This window comes from Acartia tonsa, chromosome 3 (genome assembly GCF_053477335.1).
Source record: "Acartia tonsa isolate MP-2025a chromosome 3, ASM5347733v1, whole genome shotgun sequence".
NCBI classification, from domain to species: Eukaryota; Metazoa; Arthropoda; class Copepoda; order Calanoida; family Acartiidae; genus Acartia; species Acartia tonsa.
This window is the reverse complement of record NC_137262.1, coordinates 39,630,104-39,649,870: the sequence shown is the minus strand read 5'-3', so window position 1 is coordinate 39,649,870 and position 19,767 is coordinate 39,630,104. Positions and strand designations below refer to the sequence as shown.

The following is a 19,767-nucleotide window of genomic DNA, read 5'->3' as shown; positions in this document are numbered from 1 at the left end:
ATTGCATCTTTAAAAAAGGGGGGGGGGGGGTAAAAATGCTGTTAAAAATTGAATTTTCATAATTTGTATTAATAAAAACACATACATTATATTATATGGGAGAAAATAAAAAAATATTTTTAGCGAAGTTATATCTAACTTGTATCTTTTCCTTGTGTGTGGCCAATAAACCTACATACGCAAATGTTTTTAGAGTAGCTTCTCTATCATTATAAAAAGCGTGTTTTAATAATTATGTGAAAATGTGTAAAATAATAAAATGTTGAAAAACAAGGACAGTTATGTCCAACAACAAAATAGAATTAAAAAATAAAAGAAAATCTTATTATAATATAAATTAAATATTATTTAAGTTATTGTTCTAACAACAAAATTCTATCTCTTATACAAACGTGTTAGTTGCAGTTGAACGTTCATATCGGATGGACATACAAGGACATATCTTAATTAAAGAGAAGCTGCGCTACTAAAAAAACAATGAAATTATAGTCTAGAACATGACAAAGAAAGAAATAATATTTCAGGGGTTAAAGAAAGTCTGCCCTTCAAAATCAGGGATACGGGGATAGGACAATGGAACATAAATTCATTTTTTTCTATACATCTATGTGTAATAAAAATCTTTCTTTAAGCATAAAGATATAGAAAAGGGGTTAAGTAAGTAAAAAATACATAGTGGGGTCTTTTTATTATTTAATTTTCCTATTCCTTTGTCCCTGCTTGTAAAACGGAAGAACACTCAGCATGCTAGCTTGCTACAACCCAAAACCAGTGGGTTGGGGATTTTGTATCACTTTTGTATAGCATAGACACATTTTTAACAATTTTATGCTTATTTTGCTCACTATAAAAAATCATCTTATCACAAAAAAAAGATATTCGGGTCATGGACGTTCAAGCTTTTTCTGAGGGTGGTAAAATGAGATATTTCAAAGGTTTGAGGAGGGGGGTAATCTAACGTATTTTAGAAACTTTGAAGAGGGTAAAATAAGGGGTTTCAACGTTTGAGGGGGTAAACACCACTTTACACCCCTTCATTGGACGTGTATGGCTAACATAGTATGTTATCATGACGTATTTTTTAAAACTTACAGCATGACCCTCGAAAAAGTATTTTTAAGCATCTGCAGCCCTTATTTCTCAATGAATTATTAAAAAATGCATATGTCCTTGTTCTCCATAGTATTCCACGTAAGTAGATATAAAAATATTTTTTTTACCTCCATTAACACCGGAGATTTTTAGAGCTAAAGTTTTGAAAAAGTGACTGAGAAAAAGAATTTTTTTTTGTTTCTCTTATTTTTTGGATGGTTATATTATGTTTTTCTGGCAATTGAATAATGAGACACAAAGAAAAACAAGTTAACTAAATATTTCTTTTTTATTCCACCAAAAATATAAATTTTTAATGGCAAAAAATACTACTGAATGAATTGATTATTTGCAAATTTTAGGTTATTTATTAACCCTTATTTATAGAAAAGGATTAATTATGACAGTTGCTCCGCCTACTCTTCTGACATCTCAATTATTTAATAAGGGGTAAATTAAGCTTTTTAGACTAAAAAATCATTATGTTTTATTTTTATTTTCTTTATAACTTATTTGTTATTAAAGTTAGGATTGTGAAACAAAAACAATTTTCCTGCTATATTCATAGAGATTTATTTGGTTTTTTAATCTTAAACAATTTTGCCTAATAAGTAAGTTTTTCAAAATATCATTAAACTAAAAAGACTCAAAAAATATGTGTAAAAAAATGCTTTTTACTCAAAAACTAAATTTTTTATTTCATTTTTGTATAAAGTTTCTGCTAGTAACAAAAATAAAAGGATTTCTAGCTTAATTTTGCTAAAACAGTCGTATCATGTTAAAAGTTACTTTTTCCTCAGTCACTTTTTCAAAACTTTAGCACTAAAAATCTCCGGTGTTAATGGAGGTAAACAAAATATTTTTATATCTACTTACGTGGAATACTATAGAGAACAAGGACATATGCATTTTTTAATAATTCATTGAGAAATAAGGGCTGCAGATGCTTAAAAATACTTTTTCGAGGGTCATGCTGTATAAAATTATATTATCATTGTCTATTTATATAAAAAAAGTAGTCATTTATCATAGTATACAGTTATTTGATTTAAAACCTAGGTACTACATAATTCTTCACTCAGCTATCCAACTGTAATAAAAGAAAATTTTGTGAAGGAAATCACATGAGAAAATAGGGCATACTAAACCCAATAATAAATACAAACACACACATATTTACTACTACTATATAGTAGGGTAAATAAACTAGGATTCATAAGTGTAGAAAGAAGAAAATAGGACTTACTAAACACAATAATAAATACAAATAAACACATATACTATACTACTATATAGTAGGGTAAATAAACTAGGATTTATAAATGAAGAGAGAAGAAAAAAGATTATACTAAACCTAATAATAAATACTAACAAACACATATACCACTACTATACAGTAGGGTAAATAAACTAGGATTCATAAGAGTAAAGAGAAGAAAGGAGGGCATACTAAACCCAATAATAAATACAAACGCACACATATACCACTACTATATAGTAGGGTAAATAAACTAGGATTCATAAGTGTAGAGGGAAGAAAATAGAGCATACTAAACCCAATAATAAATACTAACACACACATATTTACTACTACTATATAGTAGGGTAAATAAACTAGGATTCGTAAGAATAGAGAGAAGAAAATAGAGCATACTAAACTAATAATGAAAACATACATACACTATCTTAGATTTACTATTACTATTTCATTTACCTAACTATTACTAGAATAAGAATTATATTCTAGCAAATTCAAAACCTTGCTCAATAGTAAAGACATATTACAACTTATTTGGTTTTAATCAATGCAATAAAGGTAACAGATTTAGATTAAACCTTTTACAGAACTTTATTGAATTTGAAATCATTCCAATCAATCCTATAGTAAACCAGAAAAAGAACAAAATAAATTAAACACAAATATTTTCTAACAACATTTTATAATGCCTTTTCCGCTCATCATGGCTAACCAAGAAAAGTTGTATTAAAACTGAACTTTATTTTACTTTTTAAAAAATGTATTAAAGTTTTAATGTAAAGAAATAAGTTTTTTTTTAAAACTGTCAGTTAATGTTTATCTATCCACTGAACCGATTGAGTTCTCCATTTTATCAAATATTAACATAGTTCCAGGGTTGATTTAGGGCTAATCTAATTTGAATTTAAGACTTGAGATGGTTAAGGCTTCTTTTTAACTCCCTTCCACAATCTTCATGTAAAGAGCTTCTAGATGCTAGAGGCGCAGCTGCTATAATATCATAAACAGCCAACAACAATTTTGTCACTTTTATATAAAAAAACTTAAAATTGTAATACAGTATTTCATCTCTGTACATATTATAAAAAAAACTAACGTTAAGAAACCAATTACCGAGATGATACAACTAACAATATTGTAACTCTCTATTTCTTGTACCTCTGATTAACCTTGCACATTTTGAGTGACATTCTAGTAGTTTGCATGGATAGGGGGGACATTGCTACTTATTCTGATCACCAAAGTTTTCAATTTAGATGCATTAGCTTAAAATTGTAGAGACTTTTATTGAATATTGATTTGGTTGTACAAAGTTTCAGTGTCCAAACTTTTCTTATACAAGTTGCGATTTTTTTTATTTGTAATTCAATTCCATTGTCTTATCCCTTAAGATCCCTGCGTATGTGTATGTGTTTCATCAAAATTATAACAAGAAATTGATTACCACTTTCCTTACTTGGGTTTCTGTGTGTTTATGTGTGAGTGTGTGTGTGTTTGTGTTAGTGCTTTTGAGTGTTAGATTTTAGTAGCACAGATACTCTAAAATTAGATTAAAAATTGTGTAGATATTATATCTACATAAGTATGTATTTATAATGTTATTAGACAGTCGATATTATGTAAACTTTTTATTAAAGCCAAATTGTCGACGTAAATATTGTCAAAATCCCTCCTTTAATTAGCCTGTCGATGATATGTCAGCCACGAAAACTTTTTATCAATTGCCAGCTATAATTACTTTTTTTTATTGGTCGACAAAAATTTCACGTTGACAGAATTGAGAATGCTATATGTTTTTGTTGACCTATTGTCTTTTGGTTGTAGCTTTATATTGGTCTTACATAGATAGATATCTACTTTCTTATGTAGAATTAAGCTTCTGCATCCGCTCATTGTTAATTTTCTATCCACTAATTAACTGTGTAGCCTGTCATTGCTGGGCTACTTTTGGAATTCATGATCCTTGTTTCATATTTGAGGGAGGAAGTGGTTGGAAATGATTTATCCGCTTTTTTCACAAAATTCTTTATTATTACTACAGAGCTGCACATTATGCAATAATTAAGGGGTGAGGTTGCAAAATTAGATATTATTAGTAACAAGGATAAAGACAAATATAAAAGCGAAGCTTTTTAAATCAAACAATCGAGAATGATTCAGAAGTGATATATTTAGAACAATTATATAAGGATTAACTGTGGTAAAGGAGTTTAGTAAAGATTATTTTTAAAGTCATTTTAATTATGGTAAGGAAAAACGCGGCATTTGAGCAATTTCAGTGAAAAAACCAGTTCACTTATGCTGCAAGCAAGGCGTTTGTATAGCTGGTACTTTGCCAGAGCCGCTAAAAAATATGCGGCTGCGGGTGTGGAGCACTGCGGAAAGGTTTGATAATTTATCCAGGGTGTATGTAATTAAGTATAATCTTAATGTCACTATTTTGCATAACATTTAACAGCTTAGGGTAGTTAGATGGCTTGCAAGTAGGACAGTAAGAAAGACAATTACAAAGAAAAATGGATAGATATAGGGCCAAAAAAATTATATCTAACCAATTTTTAATTGCCAGATAGATATCCAGTGACGATACGGTATTATATATCAAGATTCTTGAATACGAGATGCATAGTTCTGAGATAGAAGTTAGTTTTGGATATCTAATAAAGCATGCTATAAGTATTACACTAGTTGCACATCCTACAGACAACCAACAACTTCATCTAGTAATGAGTATCGCCTGAATATGAACCAAGACACTCCCCCCTACTATAATTATAGCATACATGAGAAAAAGCAGCAGAGGTGCTATTTTAATGTCTTTAGAATGACGCCTCATTGTCCATATTCGATATAAGAATTAAAATGAAATAAGTTATTTTTATTTTTGATAGACAGATAGAGGCATAAGCCTTGCAGTCCAGTGCAGTATGAAGCTAAGATGATAAATAATTCTTCAGAAATTTCACTGTAAAATTCTAAATATTTAATATATGTATGGTTATAAAACAAAATATATTCGTGCAATTTTCATCGTAAAAAATAGGTCAGATAAAGATAGAATCTTTGAAAAATGTTTTTTTTTAAGCAGTATAATTATAGGATAATCATCTATACTTCTTTACAAAAAATACAAATTAAAATGTTTATTTCAATCAATTCTTTTGTTCTTTTGAATCTTACATTGATTGGCTACGTCCTTAACATCTATAAACTCTGGGTTTTTTTGGGGAGGGGGTGGATTGGAGAAAAATGGACACAAACCATCCCTACTAACACGACTTAGGAGTGATTTAAAAACTGAGAATTACATTATTTTTGTTTATTTCAGACCCTTCCCTGGTTCAACGGGACTCGTACATAGTGTCTGCAGGTAGCAACATCAGCTTGCCATGCCTGGAGGCCCTACAGAATACTCCAGAGATCCATACGCTCATCTGGTTTTGCAGGTAGACAACATAATACTTTTCAACATTCACTCTCAATATGAATTTTAATCTGTATGCTTAATATTTACTTATTTTAACGTAATGCATAAACCTAATAAATTACAGGAAAGATATTTATAAACGCCATAAGCGTTTCATAAATCAGCTTTTTTCCTCCAATCTTTTCAAGCTGTACAATTTAATTTGTTTGTTAAATTGTAAAGAATCTCGAAACCTTTGTAATATTTTTTGTATTTTGACCGACGGATTGACGGACCAAGTAAATTGTTTTTTTTTCATGTGCTCTTTGGTAAGGAGTATCTTCACCAATAAACAACAGTTTATCGTAAATAGTAACCGAGAAAATCACAATTCCCCAATAACCTTACGGATATAAGAAAATGTTCTTTATTCAAAACAATGTACTAATTTTCGTTATTATAAAATTATTTGCATAATTTAAATTCCAATTTAAAAGAGAGTAAAAAGTACTACTAAAATTAAATTGTATAAAAAGGAACACAGTAATAGTGTCTGACTGATTATGACGTAACAAAAAAATTAGCCAATGAGAGGCCGTTATTGACCAATGGTAAAATTTATAGTGGCCTCTCATTGGCTAATTTTTTTTGTTACGTCATAATCAGTCAGACACTATTGCTGTGTTCTATAAAAAGGATATAAAATAACTACATATATTTAAAGTGTCATTTTACTTGATATTTACGTATTTAGTAGCGAAGCTAATAAATACAATTCATCAAGCTGATTGGTCGGTCCAATTTGTGCCTGTGAAGTTTTTTTTGACCGCCTGCCTTATTGAGCGTGTCACAAACAAACAAACACACACACACACACACATGCACGAAAAGACATAAAAAAGTTAATTTTTCCTTATGAATCCTATTTTAAAATCTCACGAGTTCGTTTCTTCTGCACATAACACTCTTGTTTGCACCCTGATCCAGACGTCTTTTTTTTCAGAGCATGCGATGGTGTAGGAACGGCAGTGAAGGAGAAGGCCAGATTTGACAAGGATGGATTTTTCATCGGAGCCAATAACCATAGGAATAAATTGGAATATAGTATATATTAGGCATCGCAGCTACTATAAAATCATGAAGTAATTAGGTCTGTTTCTACTGTACTGTAGTATATTTCTCACAAATACATTTTTGCACCAGTTCACTTTCTCTTTCTTGCCCCGTCTCACCCACTGTAATAGGGATACGAAGATGACGGGTAATAAAAATCTGAAAATTGAAATGACGCAAATGACGCAAATTCTGACGCAATTCTGAACGCAATTCTCACGTTTATCTAAAAATGCAACATATAATAATAGCTATTAAAACAATTTTCAAGCATAACTTTTATCTTATTAGGATAACAATTAAAAAAGAAAAATATTTTTACCATATGAAATTCGTGATCAAACACCTAATTGAAAAAAATGCAAGACATAGCTTTTATTTTAAGAAAGACTAGGGGCAACGGACGCCCCCAAGAAGCCTCTAGGTGTTCTTAAGGTGGGAGGGGGAATAATTCAACCGCCCTTCTACTTTTTAACTGAGTTTTAATAAGAAATATTCAGAAAAAAATTTGGGGGTGTGATTTTAAATTGGGAGGGTAGAGATACGCTCTCCCAAAATAGTTAAAAACCTTCCCTGTACCTAAAAAAAGCTTAATTGCAAAGGAAAACCAAACAGATGTCATTTTTTAACAATTTTATAAAAAAAAAACATTGGCGCACTTGTATAAACACCTTATCGCTATCAAGTTTTGGAATAGATAATCCAGAAAAATCCAGTTCAAAGGGGAATGCATAAAGAGATGGGGCGAATCGAACCGAAAATAGTTATGATGGACATCTTCCTTCATCGATACGAAAACTAAAGAAAAAATATTTTCTTAATTTGAAAATTGCGTCATCAAATTGTTTTCTTTATTGCTAATCGTTTCATAAAAATAAAATATTTATTTGTTTGATGAAAAACACAAGTATAAAGGATTAAACAAAATTTATATTCTAATTTTGTTGTTTGACCGTCAGGCTACGATGGAACCAGGGTAACTTTAGCCTGGACCTGACCGGGCTGGATCCTGCTGACAGCGGGGAATGGTTCTGTACTGTGAACAGTAAAGCACAATACTTTAATTCACACAGTTTGCTAGTCAAAGGTAATACGTTTATTTAGTTCGGCTATTCTATTATATGATTTTGCCTGTCTGTCTTTACGTTTACAGTAGAGTTCATCACCTTCATTCTAACAGTCTACAGAGAACGTGTTTGGTTATGAAGCTACATATAAGTTAAACTGTTTTTAACCTATTTTTAAAACGTATATAAAAAATATACTATGACACCAGTAGAATCAGACTGCAGAGCCTAAATTTGAATTAAATCCCCAATAAACTTTTTTGGGGGGATTTAAATATTAATTTTTACTGTTGCCGTGATCATTTTGACCGAAGCAAAAGGTTTTTTTTTCATTTGGTTAAAATTCGTAGCTTTTAGAGTGTTTTGCTTCATAAATATTGTATTCTGGTATAGAGTAAAATTAGGCCTTATGATTTTACTATAAAAATTCACTAAAAAGTTAATTCTTTATAATATATCAACGAATTAACATTAACATGTCTGTGTTCTCTCACTTATTTTAAAAACATAAAAAATGGCTGTAAAGGGTTAAATGACAACAAATGTTTATGCAATACAACAAATTTATTTTTGTCACATATACAAATGCGTTATAAAATAAGATTATTCAAACTTATTTTTTAAAATAATTTTAAAAAGAATGTATCTTTTATGTGTATGGTTTTCATTCTTTTCATTTTAATTAAATAAAAATTATTTAACTACATTGGAAATAAGTCACTTTGTGAAAACACTCTTTTTTGAATTGTTAGGAATTGAAATAAAACAAGACTTCTTATTGGTTAGATTTCAGAATTATTTGTTTTATTGTAAATGTTAGATTTTTCAATGAAATTAATTGTTTTGGAAAAAAAATTATTTCCAATGAACAGAGTAATGTTTTTTTTTATTGTATCAATATAAAGTGAATTATATAAAAATGTTCTGTAAGCCACAATATTACCCGAAGTAAAAAAAGAGCTTTTGCTTCGGTCAAAATGATTACAGCAACACTAAAAATTAATTTTTAAATCCCCCAAAAAAAGTTTATTGGGGACTTAATTCAAATTTAGGCTCTGCAGTCTGATTTTATAGGTGTCCTAGTATATTTTTGACCCCCCATTCAAAAATAGGCTAAAAACAGTTTAAACTAAGTCTGTACGTCTATTTTATTAATCCGTTTCATAATTCTAACTTTGTGCGTAGCAACTCTATAAAAATGTTCTTGGTCTTAAGTGACAAAATAACGGGCTAAAAATTTATGTATCGTACATGCCCAATTTGGATAAAAAAATAACACCTTTTGTAGATAAAATTTTTGGTGGATTTATTTAGACACCCTTAGTTTGAACTAACTAATAAAATTTTTAAGTAAATAACGCCTTTAACCCTGCAAATGAGAGAAAGGGCTTCTATAGTCTTGGGGACCAGTATAAATTACCATCTCCAAAAAACCAACATCTTTTCTAAAACCGGCTTTGAAGGTTGACATCAATTCAAAGCAACCTTCAATTTAACTTAATCTTCAAAAATACAAAAGTAATCATAATAGCTACTTTTCTTTAGATTTTAAAATCAGAAAATTTCTAAATGGTTTTCCTATTTCTTTATTATATTGGTTGAAAGTTATCTAATTGTTATGCAAATCTGTAATTTATGAAGTCTTAACCTTCAAAATTACATTACAGGGATAAATGGATGTGAAAAACTACCCCGTTCTCATTTTCGATTTGTTTTTTAAACAGTGATGTATGTCCTGTGCTCGAATAGGCACTTTATGGTAAACTACTCTTATTTAATAATGTAGTGCCATGATAAACGAAACAAATGTTGTTGAAATGTAAATATTTTGAGCATTTTTACCTCACATATCTATCTACATAGTGGAGCTAAACACTTGAGGGTGAGATTGTTCCTTCAAATCAGCTGCAAACACTATTCATTTTCCCCTGTTTATTCCCTCCTAAATTTAAATTTAACATCTGACTTAAATGGTTGATGCATATGTGTCGTGGATGCATGTGTTGCAAAAAAAATACATTTTCTTCTGGTTTATGTGTTGTAACAAGAACAATTTTCTACAAAAGTAGCGCGGCTTCAATAATCGTGTGATATATTTAGTAAATGTAATGCTTAAATGACAATAAATAAATCCTTATTACGACCAAAATATATTATCAAAGATATTCTGCATTATGTTTCCTGGCTTTGTTCCTAGATAAGTAGCCGATATTTAAGTGATTTACGGACGGACAGACATACAATTATTATAGAGTAGATTCGGAACCAAAGAGAAGTGTGATGGTAACCCTGTGTATGTATACTGTATAGTTGAATTACGTAAAATAATCATTTAAACCTGGATTATTGCATCACCAGCTTTTGCCAGCTGCAGTCGTTTTGTTAAAAAGGTTAGAAAAAACCTTTCTTTACATTTGTAATTTCTAAAGCGATTTAAAAAAATTTGTCTTATGATTTATTCATTTTTAACATCATATTTTGGCTGGGTTTTACGTGATAGAATACCAGCGAGTGCGTCCAAAGCATCTCCATGTATTTGGAATAGAACAGAAAAACAGCCAAAAATCATCCCAAGACTTAAATCTAAAAATATCACAGAACTTATGGGTGCTTCCCTAAAATGGAGAACCTAGTCCTAAACGGACAACAAAAACTTACTGACAGCTTAATTATTCAGCTTGTTTAATGATAATTTCCTAGATTGGCGTTAATGGGAAGAAGCTCTTTATAGTGCCTATAAAAATGACGTCATACTATACAAATGACCAATGATAGGCTAATACACAGACTATATTACCAAGTATTCATTTTAATTGACCAATAGTAAGTCAGCATGACGTCAGGCACCATAAAAAGCTTCTAATAGGAATCTACAGCTGCAAAATTTAAGTCTGTCGAAAATATTTCTATAATTTCCATAAAAAGATACCTTCAATTTTCCTATTTGAAATGTTGGCCAAAAGAAAAAGAAAAATATGAGAAGAAAAAAGAAAGGAAAGAGATTTAAGTTAGTCGTGGTAATAGATGATTGGTGCACTGTAAAAAAAAAGTAAAATTCATTATATCGGTTCGCGATTGGGTTCTACGGTGGTTCTCTCAAAGTTCCTAGAGCACACAACCTCCTTCCTTATTTTTACAAAAAACATTTAGTTTTTCGTTTATTTTTGTCTGGTTAGATTAGGTCATTTTTAGTACTGTGTAGCCTCGCTAGGTTAAAGCAGGTATAAGCCGTGAGGTTAGAAAAGGAAAAAATTTATTACACATTTATTTGAGTATTTCTGTTTATTTTAAACGTAAATTAAGTTTTTGAAGAAAAAATATAATCATGTCTAATTTGCATTGCATTGGAACAGTTAGTTGATAAAATGTTACAGAGGTACTTATGCGTGATTTATTTATTTTCGACTTTGAACTTTAGTAAGCAATGAAAACAAAATATTTTTAAATTCAATTTTACTCATAAAGAAAAGAGGAGATAATAACGTATTTTGAAATAAAAGCCATTGACATATTGGGTCTATTAAAAGTTCTAATTTTATTTTAGGCTAGCTACGAGGAATCTTCTACCTTAATTCTATTCTATACTTTATTCTTTTTCGCTCTTAAAAACTATATTATTATAGTTGATAACTTTCAAAACTAACGACTGCACCTTCCTATAACTGGTTTTTAGGCCTTGTAATGATATTGGCCTGAAATAATATTTTGCTACGTTTCCCATCCCTTATCCCTGATTTTTATAAAAGAATTTTTGGGGGTAATGTCATATTTTTATAAAGAAAATTTGAAAGGGAAAGTTGATATGGGTATGGATGGGTAAAGGGGTATAAATTCTAAGGTAGTGAGTTTGGATATGATTTCTTCTGAGGAAATGGTGTATATGTTCTTGCGGTTTCACATGATAATTTTAGTTTGTATGAATCTCAATACCATAATTTCGATTTAAAGTTGATTTACTTACTTGGATAATATGTATAATTATGTATCTTCTAGTATGCAGGAGCCATACTGAAAAATCGTATCATATTATAGAGAATTTGTAACTAGACAAAGTGTCTCAAAAATCAGCCACGTGACGTCATAAAAATGAGGGAGATGAGAGGAGAAATTGGAAAGAAAACCTCTAAAAAAGAAATGGATAATTACTCATTTTTATGACGTCACATGGCCGATTTTTTAGACACTTTGTCCAGTTACAAGAATTTTAACGAACAATTTATATTTTATTTTTTCTATCCGCGGAAAACTGATTAAAATAAGATGCATAAACCTAGATGATGTAAAATTTACCTATAAGGCTATACATCTTTTAACATAGGAAGGTTAGCTGGCAGTCTTAAGCCAACAAATTTTTAGAAAATAAAAGTTGTCTTAAGTCAATAATGCAGGAATTAAAAAGTATTTTACTAAGAAAATTCCCTAAAAAGGCCCTTGAAAGATCTCTAATATAATTTCTAATAAAATATATTTCTAATGATTTTGGTAGATTTGTTTGAACCTCCGCAAGTAGAAGTGCATCTGGCTTCTCTCTGGTCTAATGCAGGAAAAAATCTCTACTTTTCATTTACATTCTATTATTATCTCCGTGTCTTTCATTCCTCAATTTAGTTTTCCTATAATTTTGGTAATGTCTATTTCTTATATCCATTTTAGGTAGAAATATCTTTACTTTTTATTATTACTAGCGGCTGCGCCCCTAGCATCTAGGGGCTCTATATTCCAAATTATACGGAAAGGAGAAAAATAGCCTAAAACCATAGCCAGACATTTTTTAATAAAATTAAATAGCCTAAAACCATCCCGGAACCTATAAAAAGCTTCACTGTAAAGGAGAACTATATCGGACCAGCGGTTATCGAGATCCTTCGCTACAGACAAACAAGCTTTCTACTTTATATTTAGGATTTTTGTTTTTTTTTATTTGATATTTTTAGTGACAAGCTTTTCTATAATTCAAACTGTCCGTCCAACTGAATGTTTCTACGTCTATCTGTTTGTCATCCTGCCTGTCCGTTAGAAACAGTATGAGAGATATGTAATTTTAGGCTGCTATTGAAGATAGACGGTTTGTAAAAATTAGATCTTTATGCATAGTTGCATAGTCTAGATCACCGGCGTGCACAGCAATTCCCCGGGGAGGTGTGTAACCATCAGGGGTTGGGAAAGGGGGAGGCAGACCTTTCCAATTTCAATTCTAACTCTCTTTAATTTTTTTTCTATGTTTTCACTGTATTACAATTTACTGCTATAATTTTTGTTTAAAATATTTTTTGCTTGACTACTCGATAATCAAACTGTGTTAAATTAAAACAAAATGAATTATCATCTGTTTATGTATTTGTTAAAATAAATTGTAGTAGATAAACGTGCTTCTTAATATTTACATTGCTACAAAAGGTTTTTTGTGCATTTTTCTGTTTAATTTATGTTAAGTTATGATTTAAATGCATATTTGTGTGTAATGCAGAATCCTACATTTACATGTGCTAGAGAAATGTTAAAATTATTTTCTATTTTCAGCTTTACTTGATAATTTTCATGCAAATATTATTGCACAGTAATAGGCACTTTTGCATAGATAGAAAATAGAATTTCTGCATCTTTTATGCTTATTATTCTGCCATTTAAGCATTTCAATTTTTACTTTAATACATTTTTATTTCTCTTTAATAATAAAAGAAACAAATTACTTCTGTAATCTAATTTACAAAATTAGATTGATATAATACATATGGAAGCTTTATGTACATCCACAATGATGAAACACAAATTTACCCACTTGTAGATTACAATCATTTTGACACTAAACTTAAAGAAACAACCATTTAAAATTCAACAAAAATTATCGAATATGAAAACATTATTATAAATTATTTTGTTAATGAACAGCCCAATGTCTCCTTTCTTCCTGATAATGAAATATAAATTCCCCCAATCTAGAAAAAAGAAATATACGTTTAATAGTTTTTATTGTTGTTTTTACCTTTGAGGCGACCAATGGTCATTGCTTACAAAACCATAATGCTTTATCAAAACTTGTCGTCCTTGTCATATTTTCTGTGATCAAACTAAAGTTCATTCAAATTATGATTGCTGCAACCCTTCATTTTTATTTATTTTTACTGCAATTACACCTGTTTAAAAGTTGTTATGTAAGAACAGTGGCCTCGCCCCTAGCCTCATTGGACTTCAGTCAATAAGGAGGGTGGGAGGTTTGCCTACACATTTTGTTCTTTATTTTTTTCAGAACTATTCTTTTTGAAATGGTTGTAATGATATGAAATAAAGTTTATTATTTTTAGTTTCTTCAAATTTCAGATAAATTTAAAAAAACTGAATTGTAAAGTACAAAGAAATAAATTAATTACCTATTTGTGTGAAAAGAAAGAAACGCATTTTGTTTACCTTTTTAAATAATGTTCCCTACTCCTTCATTTTAGTTCTGGAAGCAAAGCTTCTCAATAATTATCTCAAATTAAGGATAGATTCTTATAACAGGATAAATATAAAGTAACAGGATATCTGTCTGTAGTATAAGCATTCGCTAATCGCTGGAACTATTTGGTTCCACAGAAGCTTCTTATAGATCCAGAAAAGGTTCAAAAATATTTTGGAGGGTACCTTCACCCCCCCCCCCCCCATTCAAGAAGAAATCGTCATTGGAATCCCCCCCATCCATCCATAATAAAACAAACAAAAACAACAAATCCTAAAATAGCATAATTAACACAAAACACTCCTCTATATGTTTGCCAATCGGTCCATTGGTTTACTGGACAACCATATTACATACAAACATACATCTTTTAATTTTAAATATAAAATTTTATGTGTTTAATTAAAAAAAATAAAACATTGGTTTATTCTATGTTAGATTGGAACGGTTGGATGTTGTTAACCTTGTTTGTTTAAACCCGTGTTGAATGTGTTGAATTGCAGAATACAAAGGCTTTAATACCCTGGCTATTGTTAAGCTTAAAACCCTATATTTCTGTACTTTTAAGGATAATTTAGATATTTAGAACCCTTTCTTTCCTCTCTCAGGAATAAAGCTCCAATAAAATCCTTATATAAATGTAACAGGATGTCTATTTTTGTGTCTTTCTGTACCAAAGGATCTCGCCAATCGCTAAACCATTATGGTTCTCCTTTATAATGTAGCTTTTCATAGCTTACTGGGAAGGTTTTTTTGGGAGAGGGTACCACCACCCTCAAAAGAGAAGTCACCCCTAGAAAAAAATCATTTTTTCTCCCAAAAGTTCGTAGGTAAACTATAATATAGATAATTTAGGTTTAAGTTTAGGCTTTTAGATTCCTGCAAGGGTTCTTGCTTTGTTAGTATTCTTAATAATCTCAGGGTTTATTTTTAGTGGGATCAACTTTGTGGTCATAGATATTGAAACCTCCCATTTTACCCCCTTCAAAAAGTTAATAAATACATTAAACTAGTTTTGAATTCAATCTTCCACCCTTCCCCCCCCCCCCCCCTGAAAAGCTTGGACGACCCTGTTGGTGCTGTAACGATGGTATCCTGAGCCTTTACTTTTCCATTCATCCATCCTTCTTCATGTGTATTGTTACATTGTATATTTCTTCTTTGCCAGGGAGTAAGGGAGGGGACAATGGGCAATTAATTCAATTTAAGAGGGTTCGCTGAAAAGCAATGAAAACCAGATTTATCAAGAAAATTTGACCAAAATTGTAAAGGGATCATGGTAATCTAATTTAAAACAAAATTAGTTCTGAGAAAAAAAACATTTACTTGAAAATTTAATTACCAATACATCACAATGTAGTAAACATTCTGTAATTAATCACTAGAAAAATCTTGTTTAGAACTGCGTCAACCCTTCTCATATATTTTAACTGACACCTAAATTCAAGCGGTTCTTAGATTGTTTAATACATAAATAAAATGACAGTTTCTTGGAAAAAAATATTTGTTAAAACCAGCCATCAATAACAAATTTTTCTGTCTGCATATTCAAATCTAACTCAGCTAGTTAGCGGGGCATTGCTGCGCTAGTATCCAAAGTCAGTCAGAATCTGCTGTATTCGTGCACATTCCCTTTAAGCCAGTACCCAAAGTCTGAGACTCTTAAAAATTGAATAATCGATCCATTGTCCCCTCCCTTACTCCCTGTTCTTTGCGCTAGGTTTTTGTTAAACTTGTAAGAAAATGTGTTTCCTAGTTTATAGTTAGATTGATTGGTTTAATATAATAGTACAGATACGCCTTAATTAACCTTTTTCTCACATCGTATACTCTAATGTGTCCTTAAACATAAAATGGATTGATTAAGATTAATACAATAAAGATATATTTTATCTCTTAGCAGATTTCCCTTTTTTTACATCTAAGAAGGAAATCCTTTTTTCATAAATTCTTATCTATCAACCAATGACAATCCTAAACTCATTGTGAGACTTTCAAAGCGATATACAATTTGAAAGAGGTCATAAATGACGTATCATTAAAGTATCTGTTTTACATACTTGTGTCAATATTATTTCAAATAAATAAGCAATTTACCATTTACTTCATTTATTGGCAATTCCAAGCTCAAAGTGCCTTATTGAGAACTGAAATCCCACCCATTGTTTTATATAATTAGGAAAGTGGTAGTTTTTCGTCCTTGACTTAGGCCCCTGCAGGGGTTAGTCAAAGAAAAAAAAATCCCCCCACCCCCCCTTAATTTCAATTTATTTCCAAAACAAAATGTTGACATTATTACATCCAAGTCATACATCATATACATGTTGATATAATGATACCACCAAAAGATTAACAGGGTTTCATCTAAAGTTCTACTATTAATCAATGTTTCTTTTTATTACTATTTTCGCTCCGTGGTATATTATTGTTCTTGATATAATTAACGTCATATCAAAATTTCTGTGGAAATTAATTATTATTTAAGATAAAATTAGTTTATTTAAAGAAGAGAAAGGTGAAGCTATTTATCTAATTATCAATGGTGAACAAACTAATTAGAAATACCAGGGATCTAAAGGGATAAGACAAAGACCGATAAATTCAACATCCTCAATTGTGAAACACAAAAATTTCCTTCTCCTGTAGATTACAATTAGTGGTTGAAACGTTTGGACACTCAACCTAATAAACCAACCAATCAAAATTCCAAAAAGCCTCAAAAGTTTTTAAGCCTACAAATAACTTATAAAACTTTATAATTATAAAACTTTGGTGACTAGTGTAATAAACTACCCAATGTCCCCTTCCTCCCTGAATATCCTCATCTGTAAATATTATAAATAGGATAAGGGGAGATCAAAGAAGATATTTTTAAAATAAAAGGGAAACAGGATTATTTAAAGCTGGGCTCGGCAGCCGCCCATAATAGTATGTGTGCCTGTCGGCATCTGTCTTTGGGTAGATGTTAGATACAATCCATTTTCTTCAATCAACTTCATTACTTTTATTCTATCTCAGATATTTTTGCATTTTTTTCTGCTTGTTTATATAAACATACATATGAAAGATTAATGATAAGTTTGGGCAATGAATTGGCGTTCTTTCAATGTAGTGTACAAGTATAGCTTATTGTTAATTTAAATTTTGTAACAGTTGGGCATTTTTAAATTATTTTTTGCTGTGTCGGGATTGACATTTTTAATTAACAAAAATAACTCAAGTGCTTTACAATTGTAGAGTTGCTTGGCGTTTCCAAAAAAATTTTGTTTTGTTTTTTGCGTTAAAATCTAACTAACTTTGGAGAAATTTTATACTAACGCTTTTGATATGCGTAGTATAATTAATCAAATCTATGAATTGTTTAAAATATAAAACTATTAAATTAAGGAGCATTAAAAAATTGGTCATGCTTGGGTCATAGTTGACGCTGCCACTATAATGTAGTGGCTGTGCTTCTGTCGCGCAGTAAGTAATTTCATTACTAATTTTCTAGAAGCGTAGGTGCTATTCTACTGTGGTCTTTCCACCTTTTTTTAGGCGGACCGTTGTAGTTTATATAATTGACCCTTGTTTGATCTAAAAACTATAGTGACTGATTATTTCATCTTGATTGGTTTGTGTAAACTAGCTGTATCGGAACTTTTCAGCTTATAATTTAAATCTACAAAAGAAATTACATAATTTTCATATTGAGGGTTGTACATCAATTTACCGTCCATTGTCTTATCACAAAAAATCACTGCTTTTTTGTCTAAACTATGTTAATATGCTATTGCTGCGCTATATATGAATGTATTTGTACTTGTTATATTATGGTTGGGTCATATTTTGGGTAACACTTAATGGTAAATCATGTATTAAAGCATAACAATATATTATTAATTAAATTTCTCCTCATATTTATTATACATGTATTTAATCTGAAATTTAACTGAATTTTTAAGAACTTTCTTGATTATTTTCAATAAATCAAACTCCAAAAAATTAATACGTTACTTTTCCTTTAAGTGCGTAAGGAGCAAACACCCTCTTTCCTTTTTTAAAATAGATTTTAAAAAAGGGGTGAGCAGTTTTTTTTCTTTTTGCTTATTCCCTTCGGGAAGCCCTAATTTGCGAAGTCCATACCTTTGGTGTCCTAACCCTGGGGTTCCGGTTTTGTAAAACCGCCTAAAATACTAAAAAAAACTTATGCTTACCTTTCTATTTCAGATGTGCCGTCAACGCCCGGTCGACCGTTGATCATGTCCTTCAACTCCCGATCGGTCAACTTGTCCTGGGCTCCGCCCCTGGACAATCACAACGCTGGCATCCTATACTATATCATTAGACAGAGGATGGGAGAGGACTCGAGTTGGGAGTCTACAAGGTATAATATCAAATGGTAGTGTTGTATCTTTATGTCTAGACTAGTTTTATAACCCATGATGATAAATTGTATACAAAAATCTGTCAAACTTAAAAAGTGATTATTTTGTTTATATTTAGTAACAAATAATCCATTTCAACAATACATTTTCTAACCAATAATATAACCGGATTGTTCCTGCATTGTGTTCCTATTGACTCATTTTACTTAGTTAGAATCTAGGTTTTCTATATTTATTCAGCATTCTTTGTATGTATGTAAGCCTGTCGATTTGAATGTTATGTTGATTTTTTTATTATCCTAAAACTAATATGTTTTAAATGTTTTAAACAATAAATTTTATAATATACCTACAATTTACATATACTTTTTAGGGACCTGAGAACGTTAGAAAACAATACAGAATTTACAGTACATGGTCTGCAACCATTTACTGTTTACAGTTTCAAGGTAATTAGTTTTGGTAGATTTTTTTGGAAATTAATTATATCACAATTACTGAACGTTAAAATGTATTGGTATACCTATTTCAACATAGGTAGACTTACTTTCATTTGAATATATAATATATGAATATTTTAATCCTTAGGTATATTTTAAACTATAACTGATTTTGGAGAAGAGAATAACCATAATTTTATGTCCAGGTGATTGCTGTAAACGAGATGGGTGAATCAACCGCCAGTGTGGAATCTTACTACATGATAACGCTGAGAGAAGCCCCGTCGGGCAAGCCAACAATAACGGAGGCGGGAAACAGTAGTGCAACAAGCATTTTCATCCGCTGGCAACCACCACATAAGGTAATTTTTTGTAGAGTATCTCTGTTCAAATATTTCCGCAAGTTAAAAAAATCTTCTGAACAATATATATTTATCTTTGTTGATAACAATAACATCATGATATTGCACATTTGCATTTCAAAATGATGATTGTATTAGATATTGATAAGTTTTGAAATGTTTCTACCTCATACAAAGAACTTTTGTAATTCGAAGTTTTTTTTGACTGTAACAAGGCGTTTGACTG

The 19,767-nt window shown here is 30.5% G+C and overlaps 1 protein-coding gene across 1 annotated transcript in view; it reads left to right on the top strand.

Moving 5' to 3' along the window:
* Window positions 1–19,767, top strand: part of LOC145314871 (putative receptor-type tyrosine-protein phosphatase mosPTP-1) — a 122,417-nt gene that overhangs the window by 19,210 nt on the left and 83,440 nt on the right. The window contains exons 2-7 of the mRNA XM_080154950.1: window positions 5,679–5,796; window positions 6,760–6,844; window positions 7,830–7,956; window positions 18,582–18,738; window positions 19,113–19,188; window positions 19,386–19,541. Coding sequence (XP_080011076.1) covers window positions 5,679–5,796; window positions 6,760–6,844; window positions 7,830–7,956; window positions 18,582–18,738; window positions 19,113–19,188; window positions 19,386–19,541 — 719 coding nt within the window. The remainder of the gene's footprint in view (window positions 1–5,678; window positions 5,797–6,759; window positions 6,845–7,829; window positions 7,957–18,581; window positions 18,739–19,112; window positions 19,189–19,385; window positions 19,542–19,767) is intronic.